The sequence below is a fragment of the Pseudophryne corroboree genome, chromosome 5 (genome assembly GCF_028390025.1).
Source record: "Pseudophryne corroboree isolate aPseCor3 chromosome 5, aPseCor3.hap2, whole genome shotgun sequence".
NCBI lineage: Eukaryota > Metazoa > Chordata > Amphibia > Anura > Myobatrachidae > Pseudophryne > Pseudophryne corroboree.
This window is the reverse complement of record NC_086448.1, coordinates 163,791,448-163,807,297: the sequence shown is the minus strand read 5'-3', so window position 1 is coordinate 163,807,297 and position 15,850 is coordinate 163,791,448. Positions and strand designations below refer to the sequence as shown.

Sequence of the window (15,850 nt, the reverse complement as noted above, 5' to 3'; positions counted from 1 at the left end):
TCAGGCGATGGCTGTGGACGCTCTAGTGACACCGTGGGTGTACCAGTCGGTTTATGTGTTCCCTCCTCTGCCTCTCATACCAAAGATACTGAGAATAATAAGAAGGCGAGGAGTAAGAACGATACTCGTGGTTCCGGATTGGCCAAGAAGAGCTTGGTACCCAGAACTTCAAGAAATGATATCAAAGGACCCATGGCCTCTACCGCTCAGACAGGATCTGCTACAGCAGGGGCCCTGTCTGTTCCAAGACTTACCGCGGCTGCATTTGACGGCAGGGCGGTTGAATTCCGGATCCTAAAGGAAAAGGGCATTCCGGAGGAAGTCATTCCTACGCTGATAAAAGCCAGGAAAGAAGTAACCGCAAACCATTATCACTGTATTTGGTGAAAATATGTTGCGTGGTGTGAGGCCAGGAAGGCCCCTACAGAAGAATTTCAGCTGGGTCGTTTTCTGCACTTCCGGGAGTGACTATGGGCCTAAAATTGGGTTCCATTAAGGTCCAGATTTCGGCTTGGTCTATTTTCTTCCAGAAAGAACTGGCTTCACTGCCTGAAGTTCAGACTTTTGTAAAGGGAGTGCTTCATATTCAGCCACCTTTTGTGCCTCCTGTGGCACCTTGGGATCTCAATGTGGTGAGTTTCCTGAAATCACATTGGTTTGAGCCACTTAAAACTGTGGATTTGAAATATCTCACGTGGAAAGTGGTCATGTTATTGGCCTTGGCTTCGGCCAGGCAGGTGTCAGAATTGGCGGCTTTGTCATGTAAAAGCCCTTATCTGATTTTCCATATGGATAGGGCAGAATTGAGGACTCGTCCCCAGTTTCTCCCTAAGGTGGTATCAGCTTTTCACTTGAACCAACCTATTGTAGTGCCTGCGGCTACTAGGGACTTGGAAGATTCCAAGTTACTGGACGTAGTCGGGGCCTTAAATTTATGTTTCCAGGACGGCGGGAGTCCGGAAAACTGACTCTCTTTTTATCCTGTATGCACCCAACAAAATAGGTGCTCCTGCTTCTAAGCAGACTATTGCTCGCTGGATTTGTAGCACAATTCAGCTGGCGCATTCTAAATCAGTAAAAGCCCATTCCACAAGGAAGGTGGGCTCATCTTGGGCGGCTGCCCGAGGGGTCTCGTCTTTACAACTTTGCCGAGCTGCTACTTGGTCAGGGGCAAACACGTTTGCAAAATTCTACAAATTTGATACCCTGGCTGAGGAGGACCTTGAGTTCTCTCATTCGGTGCTGCAGAGTCATCCGCACTCTCCCGCCTGTTTGGAAGCTTTGGTATAATCCCCATGGTCCTTACGGAGTTCCCAGCATCCACTAGGACGTCAGAGAAAATAAGAATTTACTCACCGGTAATTCTATTTCTCGTAGTCCGTAGTGGATGCTGGGCGCCCATCCCAAGTGCGGATTGTCTGCAATACTTGTATATAGTTATTGCCTAACTAAAGGGTTATTGTTGAGCCATCTGAGAGGCTCAGTTATATTTCATACTGTTAACTGGGTATAGTATCACGAGTTATACGGTGTGGCTGGTATGAGTCTTACCCGGGATTAAAAATCCTTCCTTATTGTCAGCTCTTCCGGGCACAGTATCCTAACTGAGGTCTGGAGGAGGGGCATAGAGGGAGGAGCCAGTGCACACCAGATAGTACCAAATCTTTCTTATGGAGTGCCCAGTCTCCTGCGGAGCCCGTCTATTCCCCATGGTCCTTACGGAGTCCCCAGCATCCACTACGGACTACAGTGAGTAAATTCTTATCTGTGCATTAAACAAAGTGTGTACATTCACACAATTCATTTGTTTCATATACACCATATACACACAGCCTGAAGGTCATTTAATACAATATTTTTAATAGCTTTGTGTATTAAACAAAGTTTGTGTACATTAAGCCATCCGAAAACAAAGGTCTCGCTATTTAGCTTTCGCTCAAAATTCCGTATACAGAATATTCCATATTTCGGAATATTTGGATATGGGATACTCAACCTGTAATACAGGAATACTAACAATTGGTATTTCATCAGACTTGAAGTGCATGTGTTTTCCATGTTGCTTTAGTTTGCAAATTTATAGGTTACACTAAAATATTTCAGTAACTTTTGAAGTTCAATAAAATTGAGTAGTTGGAAGTAGGTTATAGGCCAAGCTCTTCAAGGTAGCCTGAAACAAGCTGAATGGAATGTCAAATTAATCCTGTCTGATCTTTTGTGCCCCATTCGCAGATTTTGAAATTTTAGTTGGCCCCTCCAACACGGCTGTGTAAGGGCTCTAGCAGATTACATTCATTTTACTGGTGGTCAGGATGCTGGCTGTCCATATTATGACAACAGCATACCGCCAGAATGCCAGCTGCGCAGCAAGTGCAGAGTCGCCTTGTGGGCTCGCTGCTTTCGCCACCAGATCTATCCCCACTCTATGGGTGTCTGGGATACCCACTAGTGGGAATAGTCCTGTTGTGCTGGGATTCCGGCGTCTGTAGCCTGACTGCTGGGATCCCGACAGCCAGAAAATTGAATCCTGCTCTAGCACATGGGTATTCAACCTGCAACCCTCCAACTGCTGTGGAATAGCATAACTGGCAGGGCATGCTGAGATGTGTAGTTCTACAGGCCGCAGGTTGAAGACCCATGCTCTAGCATTTGTTCCTTTGGAAACATGCATGTGTGTTACAACATGCAGTAGGTTTGTTTTACAACTTATTTTATTTATTTTCTTCTCCCTAGGATGAATTTTCCATAATCCCCCAGACCTACTCAATAGACATTAATGGATATATACTTGTATATTCAGTCACCTCCATCAAAAGGTAGGTTATGGTTCTTTAATCATTTAAGTGCTCTTGCTGTTCGGTTGGCAAGTCCAACAAATGTTTATGCTTGGGGGTTGGACAGGTGCTAGGATGCTGGTGTCTAAACATATACTGTATTTACTGCCTCTAGCTAATGTGTGTTCATGCCGGTTGGTGCTGAATTCTGGGTTATAACCACCTCCCCCGTCTGTAACATTGTACATATTTAGCCCTATCTCCCCCCCCCCCCCCCCCCCCCTCCAGCAGCCTAACACTAACCTCCCCCCTAGTGCCTAAACCTGGTACTTACCTTCAAGATTCTAACTGTTGGGATCCCACTGTCTGTTCTGACCCCTTCTCTCGGCTTAGAGTTGAATTCAGTTTTATTAATATTCTGCATCCTAACCATGTTTCTTTTTCTTTTTAGTTTTGAAGTCGTTAAAGTTATCCATGAGAAACTGCTGGATATGGTGGGAAAAGTCCAGTAAGTTGCATTCCTTTTGCAAAAAAATCTTATATCAAACTCAACCTGACTGTATGCCTTCTCCTGCAGGATACCCATTATGTTGGTTGGAAACAAGAAAGACTTGCACATGGAAAGGTTTGTGATGCACTTATTACAAATAAAGTTTTCTATACAAAACAGACTTTTGATGTAATTTAAAAATTAAATTATTGGAGCAGTCAAACTGACAACTGCAACATTGCAGTATAGGTTACAGGCTTTTGTGAAAAACTTAAAACGGTCTACAATAGATGTACATAATTGGTTAGATAGAGAAACAAACAAAATAAACATGTTTATCTCAGGCCAATCAGCTGGTAGTGGTCGCTACAGAAACTTGTTAATATCCCAGCAGTACAGTAGAGATGCTGCAATAAGATACAAATGTAATGGGTCATGTTTGTCATTCTTACCAAGCAGTGTTGGCATAAAATGCATCTCGTTAATTTTGCACTACTGTAATTGGCCACAAGTTTCCAGTTTATGATGAAACAAACTCGACAGCTGTTAATGCTTGTTACGTCATGGACTATAAACCTAAAACCTGACTTGTTAAACAGGGTGATAAGCTATGAAGAAGGAAAAGCCCTGGCAGAATCATGGCACGCAGCTTTCCTGGAGTCTTCTGCTAAGGAGAATCAGGTACGTCTTGGATGAACTAAAGCTCAGATATTAGAGTATGACTTTGTCCAATTCTTAGACTTAAGCCTCATTGCACACGGTTAGCGGGTACAGTAATGATTGCTGAATGTAATAGATTCCTGCAGTCTTACAGCAAAGTCTGGTCTAGGGAACAATTTGTTCTAGCTTATGGTCTCTAAGCAATCCCATACTTAAGAGTTGACAAACAACAAATCTGTCACAGCATTGTAGTTATAACGAACGTTCATGCAGTTATTGCACTTAGAATGGACATTTAGCCTACATATGTAATCTAGAGCCGAAACTTTCTCTGTATCCTGAATGAGTTGCTCAGATTCCGTGCGTTATGTCAGTGTGGTTTTTTAGATCGATCTACAATAAGTTTCTATTAACAGTTCTGTTTTAAGACAAAATCGTGTACAATGTTTTAGCTACATTGAGTCCCTGAATTAGCGGGTACTCTGTATTGACACCCCTCAGGGCACTTGTGCATCACACTGGGGTATGTAATGTTTGACCCTGACTGAGCAAATGTTTAAACTAAACTTTCTCCTGCAGGGTCCACAGGTTATCCACAGGATAAACATTGGGATATGAGGTAGTGACAACAAATTTGCATGAACAATCAAAGCTTTCAGCCTCTCAGAATGCAACAGTCCAGTCCTCTATATCCCTGGCTTGGGCAATTCACTTTTTCTCTGACGTCCTAGTGGATGCTGGGAACTCCGTAAGGACCATGGGGAATAGCGGCTCCGCAGGAGTCTGGGCACAACTAAAAGAATGCTTTTAGACTACCTGGTGTGCACTGGCTCCTCCCACTATGACCCTCCTCCAAGCCTCAGTTAGATTTTTGTGCCCGGCCGAGCTGGATGCACACTAGGGGCTCTCCTGAGCTCTTAGAAAGAAAGTATAATTTAGGTTTTTTATTTTACAGTGAGACCTGCTGGCAACAGGCTCACTGCAACGAGGGACTGAGGGGAGAAGAAGCGAACCTACCTGCTTGCAGCTAGCTTGGGCTTCTTAGGCTACTGGACACCATTAGCTCCAGAGGGATCGACCGCATGGAACTGGCCTTGGTGTTCGGTCCCGGAGCCGCGCCGCCGTCCCCCTTACAGAGCCAGAAGCAAGAAGTCCGGAAAATCAGTGGGATTAAGACTTCAGTCTTCACCAAGGTAGTGCACAGCACTGCAGCTGTGCGCCATTGCTCCTCATACACACTTCACACTCCGGTCACTGAGGGTGCAGGGCGCTGGGGGGGGGGGGGGGCGCCCTGAGCAGCAATAAAAACACCTTGGCTGGCAAAACAATCACAATATATAGCCCCAGAGGCTATATATGTGATAATTACCCCTGCCAGAATCCTTAAAAAAGCGGGAGAAAAGTCAGCGAAAAAGGGGCGGAGCTATCTCCCTCAGCACACTGGCGCCATTTCTCCCTCAGTTCCGCTGGAAGGAAGCTCCCTGGCTCTCCCCTGCAGTCTACACTACAGAAAAGGGTAAAAAAGAGAGGGGGGGCACTAAATTTAGGCGCACTAAATATAGCAGCTATAGGGGACATAATTCAGTTAGTCCCTGCATTATATAGCGCTCTGGTGTGTGCTGGCATACTCGCTCTGTCTCCCCAAGGGGCTTCTGTGGGGTCCTGTCCTCTGTTAGAGCATGTGCGGTGTGTCGGTACGGCTGTGTCGACATGTTTGATGAGGAAAATTATGTGGAGGCGGAGCAGATGCTTATAGAAGTGATGTCGCCCCCTGCGGGGCAGACACCTGAGTGGATGGTTTTATGGAAGGAATTACGTGCAAGTGTCGACTCCTTACACAAAAAATTTGACGACATGCCAAATGCGGGACAGCCGGCTTCTCTGCTCGTGACTGCCCAGGTGTCTCAAAGGCCATCAGGGGCTCTAAAACGCCCGCTACCTCAGATGGCAGACGCAGATGTCGACACGGATACTGATACCAGTGTCGACGACGATGAGTCAAATCTAATGTCCACTAGGGCCATTCGTTGCATGATTGAGGCAATGAAGGAGGTATTACACATTTCGGATATAAACCCAAGTACCACTAAAAAGGGTATTATGTTTGGGGAGAAAAAAACTACCCGTAGTTTCTCTGACGTCCTAGTGGATGCTGGGAACTCCGAAAGGACCATGGGGAATAGCGGGCTCCGAAGGAGGCTGGGCACTCTAGAAAGATTTGACTACCTGGTGTGCACTGTCTCCTCCCACTATGACCCTCCTCCAAGCCTCAGTTAGATTTTGTGCCCGGCCGAGGTTGGATGCACACTAGGGGCTCTCCTGAGCTCTTAGAAAGAAAGATAGACTTAGGTTTTTTATTTTCAGTGAGACCTGCTGGCAACAGGCTCACTGCAGCGAGGGACTAAGGGGAGAAGAAGCGAACTCGCCTGCTTGCAGCCGGATTGGGCTTCTTAGGCTACTGGACACCATTAGCTCCAGAGGGATCGACCGCAGGCCCAGCCTTGATGTTCGCTCCCGGAGCCGCGCCGCAGTCCCCCTTACAGAGCCAGGAGCAAGAAGATGGTCCGGAAAATCGGCGGCATGAAGACATCAGTCTTCACCAAGATAGCGCACAGCACTGCAGCTGTGCGCCATTGCTCCTCTCACACACTTCACACTCCGGTCACTGAGGGTGCAGGGCGCTGGGGGGGGCGCCCTGAGGCAGCAATAAAAACACCTTGGCTGGCAAAAATACCTCAATATATAGCCCCAGGGGCTATATATGAGGTAAATACCCCTGCCAGATTCCATAAAAAAGCGGGAGAATAGGCCGCGGAAAAGGGGCGGAGCTATCTCCCTCAGCACACTGGCGCCATTTTTCCCTCACAGCTCCGCTGGAAGGAAGCTCCCTAGCTCTCCCTGCAGTCTACACTACAGAAAAGGGTTAAAAAAAGAGAGGGGGGGCACTAAATTTAGGCGCAGTATACATTATATAGAAACAGCAGCTATAGGGGACATAACTCAGTTAGTCCCTGCATTATATAGCGCTCTGGTGTGTGCTGGCATACACTCACTCTGTCCCCCCAAAGGGCTTTTGTGGGTCCTGTCCTCGTTTAGAGCATTCCCTGTGTTTGCGGTGTCTGTACGGCTGTCGACATGTTGAATGAGGAGGCTTATATGGTGACGGAGCAGAGGCCGATATATGTGATGTCGCCCCCTGTGGGGCCGACACCAGAGTGGATGGATAGGTGAAAGGTATTAACCGACAGTGTCAACTCCTTACATAAAAGGGTGGATGACGTAACAACTGTGGGACAGCCGGCTTCTCAGCCCGCGCCTGCCCAGGCGTCTCAAAGGCCATCAGGGGCTCAAAAACGCCCGCTCTCTCAGATGGCAGACACAGATGTCGACACGGAGTCTGACTCCAGTGTCGACAAGGTTGAGACATATACACAATCCACTAGGAACATCCGTGACTTGATCCCGGCAAATAATAAATGTGTTATACATTTCTGACATTAACCCAAGCACCTCTAAAAATGGGTTTTAGGTTGGGGAGAAAAAACAGGCAGTGTTTTGTTCCCCCATCAGATGAATAAATGAAGTGTGTGAAAGCGTGGGTTCCCCCGTTAAGAAACTGGTAATTTTTAAAAAGTTACTGATGGCGTACCCTTTCCCGCCAGGAGGATAAGTTACGCTGGGAGATATCCCCTAGGGTGGATAAGGCGCTCACACGGTTGTCAAAAAAGGTGGCACTGCCGTTTTAGGAATGGCCACTTTGAAGGTACCTGTTGATAAAAAGCAGGAGGCTATCCTGAAGTCTGTATTTACACACTCAGGTACTAGACTGAGACCTGCAGATCGTGCTGCTGCAGCGTGGTCGGTGACCCTGTCAAGCATACTAGTTTGCTAATATGAGAACATATTAAAGACGTCTTATATATGAGGGATGCACAGAGGGATATTTTGCCGGCTGGCATCCAAAATGAATGTAATGTCCATTCTGTCAGGAGGGTATTAGAGACCTGTCACTGGACAGGTGATGTTGACTTATAAGGCAGAATCTCTATGCGCCTTTTAAGGGTGAGGAATGATTTGGGGATGGTCTCTGGGACCTCGTATCCACAGCAACTGCTGGGAAGTAATATTTTTACCTCCGGTTTCCTCACAGACTAAGAAAGCACTGTATTATCAGGTACAGTCCTTTCGGCTTCAGAAAAGCAAGCGGGTCAAATGGCGCTTCCTTTCTGTACAGAGACAAGGGAAGAGGGAAAAAGCTGCACCAGTCAGCCTGTTCCCAGAATCAAATTTCTTCCCCCGCTTCCTGCGAGTCCACAGCATGACGCGGGGGCTCCACAGGTGTAGCCAGGTACGGTGGGGGGCCGTCTCAAAAATGTCAGCAATTAGTTGGCTCGTTCACAGGTGGATCCCTGTTTCTTTCAAATAGTATTTCAGGGGTACAAGCTGGAATTCGAGATGCCTCCCCCCCGCCGTTTCCTCAAATATGCCTTGCCGACAACTCCCTCAGGCAGGGAGGCTGTGCTAGAGGCAATTAATAAGCGGTATTCCCAGCAGGTAATACTCAAGGTGCCCCTACTTCAACAAGGACGGGGTTACTATTCCACACGGTTTGGGATACCGAAACCGCATGGTTTCGGTGTGACCCATTTTATATTTAAAATCCTTGAACACATACATAAAAAAATTCAAGTTCAAGATGGAATCGCTCAGGGCGGTTATTGCAAGCCTGGACGAGGGGGATTACATGGTATCCCGGGACATCAAGGATGCTTACCTGCTTGTCCACATTTACCATCCTCGCCAGGAGTACCTCAGATTTGTGGTACAGGTTTGCCATTACCAAGTCCAGACACGGCCGTTTGGACTGTACATGGCACCGAGGGTGTTTACCAAGGTAATGGCCGAAATAATGATACTCCTTCGAAGAAAGGGAGTTTTTAACTATCCCGTACTTGGACGATCTCCTAATAAAGGCACGGTCCAAGGAACAGTTGTTGGTGGGAGTAGCACTATCTCAGGAAGTGCTGCGCCAGCACGGCTGGATTCTGAATATCCCAAAGTCACAGCTGGTTCCGACTACACATCTACTGTTCCTGGGTATGATTCTGGACAGTCCAGAAAAAAGTGTTTCTCCCGGAGGAGAAAGCCAGGGAGTTGTCTTGAGTCAGAGACCTCCTGAAACCAAAACGGGTATCGGTGCATCACTGCACGCGGGTCCTGGGAAAGATGGTAGCTTCTTACGAGGCAATTCCATTCGGCAGGTTCCATGCCAGAACCTTTCAGTGGGACCTGTTGGACAAGTGGTCCGGATCGCATATTCAGATGCATCGTTTAATAACCCTGTCTCCAAGAACCAGGGTGTCTCTTCTGTGGTGGCTGCACAGTGCTCATCTTCTGGAGGGCCGCAGATTCGGCATACAGGACTGGGTCCTGGTGACCACGGATGCCAGCCTTCGAGGCTGGGGGACAGTCACAAGGGGAAGAAACTTCCAAGGACTATGGTCAAGTCAGGAGACTTCCCTTCACATAAATATTCTGGAACTAAGGGCCATGTACAATGCCTTAAGTCAAGCAAAATCCCTGCTCCTACACCAGCCGGTGCTGATCCAGTCAGACAACATCACGGCAGTCGCCCATTTGAATCGACAGGGCGGCACAAGAAGCAGGATGACAATGGCAGAAGCCACAAGAATTCTCCGATGGGCGGAAAATCATCTACTAGCACTGTCGGCAGTGTTCATTCCGGGAGTGGACAACTGGGAAGCAGACTTTCTCAGCAGGCACGACCTCCACCCGGGAGAGTGGGGACTTCATCCAGAAGTCTTCCAAATGATTGTAAATCAGTGGGATTGTCCACAGGTGGACATGATGACGTCCCGCCTAAACAAAAAACTAGAGAGGTATTGCGCCAGGTCAAGAGACCCTCAGGCAATAGTTGGGGACGCTCTAGTGACACCGGAGGTGTATCAGTCAGTTTATGTGTTTCCTCCTCTGCCTCTCATACCAAAGGTACTGAGAATAATAAGAAAGCGAGGAGTAAACACAATTCTCGTGGTTCCGGATTGGCCAAGACAAGCGTGGTACCCGGAACTTCAAGAGATGATCTCAGAGGACCCGTGGCCTCTGCCGCTCAGACAAGACCTGCTACAGCAAGGGCCCTGTCTTTTCCAAGACTTACCGCGGCTGCGTTTGACGGCATGGTGGTTGAACGCCGGATCCTAAAGGAAAAGGACATTCCGGAAGAAGTCATTCCTACGCTTATTAAAGCCAGGAAAGAGGTTACAGCAAATCATTATCACCGCATATGGCGGAAATATGTTGCATGGTGTGAGGCCGAAAGGGCCCCAACAGAGGAATTTCAACTAGGTCGATTTCTGCATTTCCTGCAAGCAGGAGTGAATATGGGCCTAAAATTAGGTTCCATTAAGGTACAGATCTCGGCTCTGTCGATTTTCTTTCAAAAAGAACTAGCTTCAGTACCTGAAGTTCAGACATTTGTAAAAGGAGTGCTGCATATTCAGCCCCCATTTGTGCCTCCTGTGGCACCTTGGGATCTCAACGTGGTGTTGAGTTTCTTAAAATCACATTGGTTTGAGCCACTAAAGACCGTGAATCTGAAATATCTCACGTGGAAAGTGGTCATGTTATTGGCCTTGGCTTCGGCCAGGCGAGTATCGGAATTGGCGGCTTTATCATGTAACAGCCCTTATCTAATTTTCCATACGGATAGGGCAGACTTGAGGACTCGTCCCCAGTTTCTCCCTAAGGTGGTGTCAGCGTTTCACCTGAACCAGCCTATTGTGGTGCCTACGGCTACTAAGGACTTGGAGGACTCCAAGTTGCTAGATGTTGTCAGGGCCCTGAAAATATATGTTTCCAGGACAGCTGGAGTCAGAAAATCTGACTCGCTGTTTAGTTTATATGCACCCAACAAGCTGGGTGCTTCTAAGCAGACTATTGCTCGTTGGATTTGTAGTACAATTCAGCTTGCACATTCTGTGGCAGGCCTGCCACAGCCAAAATCTGTCAATGCCCATTCTACAAGGAAGGTGGGCTCATCTTGGGCGGCTGCCCGAGGGGTCTCGGCTTTACAACTTTGCCGAGCTGCTACTTGGTCAGGGGCAAACACGTTTGCAAAATTCTACAAATTTGATACCCTGGCTAAGGAGGATCTGGAGTTCTCTCATTCGGTGCTGCAGAGTCATCCGCACTCTCCCGCCCGTTTGGGAGCTTTGGTATAATCCACATGGTCCTTTCGGAGTTCCCAGCATCCACTAGGACGTCAGAGAAAATAAGAATTTACTCACCGGTAATTCTATTTCTCGTAGTCCGTAGTGGATGCTGGGCGCCCATCCCAAGTGCGGTTTATCTGCAATACTTGTACATAGTTATTGTTAACTAAATCGGGTTATTGTTGAGCCATCTGTTGAGAGGCTCAATTGTTTCATACTGTTAACTGGGTATAATATCACGAGTTATACGGTGTGATTGGTGTGGCTGGTATGAGTCTTACCCGGGATTCAAAATCCTTCCTAATTGTGTACGCTCGTCCGGGCACAGTGTCCTAACTGAGGCTTGGAGGAGGGTCATAGTGGGAGGAGCCAGTGCACACCAGGTAGTCATAAATCTTTCTAGAGTGCCCAGCCTCCTTCGGAGCCCGCTATTCCCCATGGTCCTTTCGGAGTTCCCAGCATCCACTACGGACTACGAGAAATAGAATTACCGGTGAGTAAATTCTTATTTTTTTCCCCCCATCTGAAGAATTAAATGAAGTGTGTGAAGAAGTGTGGGGTTTCCCCGATAAAAGATTGGTAATCCCTAAAAAATTACTAATGGCGTTCTCTTTCCCGCCAGAGGATAGGGCACGTTGGGAAACACCTCCTAGGGTGGATAAAGCGCTCACACGTTTGTCTAAAAAGGTGGCACTTCCGTCTCTGGATACGGCCGCCCTAAAGGAGCCTGCGGATAGAAAGCAGGAGGCGATCCTGAAGTCTGTATATACACACTCAGGCATTATACTTAGACCAGCTATTGCGTCAGCATGGATGTGCAGTGCTGCCGCTGCATGGTCAGATTCCCTGTCAGAAAATATTGACACCCTAGACAGGGACACTATTCTCCTAACCATAGAGCATATAAAAGACTCAGTCTTATACATGAGAGATGCACAGAGGGAGATCTGCCGGCTGGCATCTAAAATAAGTGCATTGTCCATTTCTGCTAGGAGAGGCTTATGGACTCGGCAGTGGACAGGGGATGCAGATTCCAAAAGGCACATAGAAGTTTTGCCTTATAAGGGTGAGGAGTTATTCGGGGATGGTCTCTCAGACCTTGTTTCCACAGCAACAGCTGGGAAGTCAGCATTTTTGCCCCATGTCCCCTCACAGCCTAAGAAAGCGCCGTATTATCAGGTACAGTTCTTTCGACCCCAGAAAAACAGGCGGGGAAAAGGCGGGTCCTTTCTGTCCAGAGGCAGAGGTAGGGGAAAAAGGCTGCAACAAAACGCAGGTTCCCAGGAGCAAAAGTCCTCCCCCGCTTCTTCCAAGTCCGCCGCATGACGGTGGGGCTCCACAGGCGGAGCCAGGTACGGTGGGGGGCGCCTCAAAAATTTCAGCGATCAGTGGGCTCGCTCACAGGTGGATCCCTGGATCTTGCAAGTAGTATCTCAGGGGTACAAACTGGAATTCGAGGCGTCTCCCCCCCGCCGTTTCCTCAAATCTGCCTTGCCAACGACTCCCTCAGGCAGGGAGGCTGTGCTAGAGGCAATTCACAAGCTGTATTCCCAGCAGGTGATAGTCAAGGTGCCCCTACTTCAACAAGGACGGGGTTACTATTCCACACTGTTTGTGGTACCGAAACCGGGCGGTTCGGTGAGACCCATTTTAAATTTGAAATCCTTGAACACATACATAAAAAAGTTCAAGATTGAATCGCTCAGGGCGGTTATTGCAAGCCTGGACGAGGGGGATTACATGGTATCCCTGGACATCAAGGATGCTTACCTGCATGTCCCCATTTATCATCCTCACCAGGAGTACCTCAGATTTGCGGTACAAAATTGCCATTACCAATTCCAGACGTTTGGACTGTCCACGGCACCGAGGGTGTTTACCAAGGTAATGGCGGAAATGATGATACTCCTTCGAAAAAAGGGAGTTTTAATTATCCCGTACTTGGACGATCTCCTAATAAAGGTGGGATCCAGGGAGCAGTTGTTGGTAGGAGTAGCACTATCTCAGGAGGTGCTACACCAGCACGGTTGGATTCTGAATATTCCAAAGTCACAGCTGGTTCCGACGACACGTCTACTGTTCCTGGGAATGATTTTGGACACAGTCCAGAAAAAAGTTTCTCCCGGAGGAGAAAGCCAAGGAGCTGTCATCTCTAGTCAGAGACCTCCTGAAACCAAAACAGGTGTCTGTGCATCACTGCACGCGAGTCCTGGGAAAGATGGTGGCTTCTTACGAAGCAATTCCTTTCGGCAGGTTCCATGCCAGAATCTTTCAGTGGGACCTGTTGGACCAATGGTCCGGATCGCATCTTCAGATGCATCGGCTAATAACCCTGTCTCCAAGAACCAGGGTGTCTCTGTTGTGGTGGCTGCAGAGTGCTCATCTCCTAGAGGGCCGCAGATTCGGTATACAGGACTGGGTCCTGGTGACCACGGATGCCAGCCTTCGAGGCTGGGGGGCAGTCACACAGGGAAGAGACTTCCAAGGACTATGGTCGAGTCAGGAGACTTCCTTGCACATAAATATTCTAGAACTAAGGGCCATTTACAATGCCCTAAGTCAGGCAAAACCCCTGCTTCTACACCAGCCGGTACTGATCCAGTCAGACAACATCACGGCGGTCGCCCATGTAAACCGACAGGGCGGCACAAGAAGCAGGACGGCAATGGCAGAAGCCACAAGGATTCTCCAATGGGCGGAAAGTCACGTGTTAGCACTGTCAGCAGTGTTCATTCCGAGAGTGGACAACTGGGAAGCAGACTTCCTCAGCAGGCACGACCTCCACCCAGGAGAGTGGGGACTTCATCCAGAAGTCTTCACACTGATTGTAAATCGTTGGGAACGGCCACAGGTGGACATGATGGCGTCCCGCCTAAACAAAAAACTGGAGAGATATTGCGCCAGGTCAAGGGACCCTCAGACGATAGCGGTGGACGCTCTAGTGACACCGTGGGTGTACCAGTCAGTTTGTGTTCCCTCCTCTGCCTCTCATACCAAAGGTACTGAGAATAATAAGAAAACGAGGAGTAAGGACAATACTCGTGGTTCCGGATTGGCCAAGAAGAGCTTGGTACCCGGAACTTCAAGAGATGATCTCAGAGGACCCATGGCCTCTGCCGCTCAGACAGGACCTGCTGCAGCAGGGGCCCTGTCTGTTCCAAGACTTACCGCGGCTGCATTTGACGGCATGGCGGGTGAACGCCGGATCCTAAAGGAAAAGGGCATTCCGGAGGATGTCATTCCTACGCTGATTAAAGCCAGGAAAGATGTAACGGTAAAACATTATCACCGCATATGGCAGAAATATGTTGCTTGGTGTGAGGCCAATAAGGCCCCAACAGAGGAGTTTCAGCTGGGTCGATTTCTGCACTTTCTACAGGCAGGAGTGACTATGGGCCTAAAATTAGGCTCCATTAAGGTACAGATATCGGCTCTGTCGATTTTTTTTTTTTTTTTTTTTTTTTCCAAAGAACTAGCTTCACTACCTGAAGTTCAGACCTTTGTAAAAGGAGTGCTGCATATTCAGCCCCCCTTTGTGCCTCCAGTGGCACCCTGGGATCTCAACGTGGTGTTGAATTTCCTAAAATCACATTGGTTTGAGCCACTAAAGACCGTGGATCTAAAATCTCACGTGGAAAGTGGTCATGTTATTGGCCTTGGCTTCGGCCAGGCGTGTATCAGAATTGGCGGCTTTGTCATTTAAAAGTCCTTATCTGATTTTCCATATGGATAGGGCAGAATTGAGGACTCGTCCCCAGTTTCTCCCTAAGGTGGTATCTGCTTTTCACTTGAACCAACCTATTGTAGTGCCTGCGGCTACTAGCGACTTGGAGGATTCCAAGTTACTGGACGTAGTCAGGGCCTTGAAAATTTATGTTTCCAGGACGGCTGGAGTCAGGAAAACTGACTCTCTATTTATCCTGTATGCACCCAACAAACTGGGTGCTCCTGCTTCTAAGCAGACTATTGCTCGCTGGATTTGTAGCACAATTCAGCTGGCGCATTCTGCGGCTGGACTGCCGCATCCTAAATCTGTAAAAGCCTATTCTACAAGGAAGGTGGGCTCATCTTGGGTGGCTGCCCGAGGGGTCTCTGCTTTACAACTTTGCAGAGCTGCTACTTGGTCAGGGGCAAACACGTTTGCAAAATTCTACAAATTTGATACCCTGGCTGAGGAGGACCTTGAGTTCTCTCATTCGGTGCTGCAGAGTCATCCGCACTCTCCCGCCCGTTTGGGAGCTTTGGTATAATCCCCATGGTCCTTACGGAGTTCCCAGCATCCACTAGGACGTCAGAGAAAATAAGAATTTACTCACCGGTAATTCTATTTCTCGTAGTCCGTAGTGGATGCTGGGCGCCCGTCCCAAGTGCGGATTGTCTGCAATACTTGTACATAGTTGTTGTTGTTCACAAAAGGGTTATTGTTATGAGCCATCTGTTGAGAGGCTCAGTTAAATTTCATACTGTTAACTGGATATGGTATCACGAGTTATACGGTGTGGCTGGTATGAGTCTTACCCGGGATTCAAAATCCTTCCTTATTGTGTCAGCTCTTCCGGGCACAGTATCCTAACTGAGGCTTGGAGGAGGGTCATAGTGGGAGGAGCCAGTGCACACCAGGTAGTCTAAAAGCTTTTTTAGTTGGGCCCAGACTCCTGCGGAGCCGCTATTCCCCATGGTCCTTACGGAGTTCC

General features: G+C 48.1%; 1 protein-coding gene across 1 annotated transcript in view; it reads left to right on the top strand.

Moving 5' to 3' along the window:
• RHEB (Ras homolog, mTORC1 binding) overlaps nt 1-15,850 on the top strand; it is a 63,898-nt gene that overhangs the window by 32,675 nt on the left and 15,373 nt on the right. The window contains exons 4-7 of the mRNA XM_063921847.1: nt 2,734-2,816; nt 3,226-3,282; nt 3,352-3,399; nt 3,864-3,945. Of these exons, the coding sequence (XP_063777917.1) occupies nt 2,734-2,816; nt 3,226-3,282; nt 3,352-3,399; nt 3,864-3,945 (270 nt within the window). The remainder of the gene's footprint in view (nt 1-2,733; nt 2,817-3,225; nt 3,283-3,351; nt 3,400-3,863; nt 3,946-15,850) is intronic.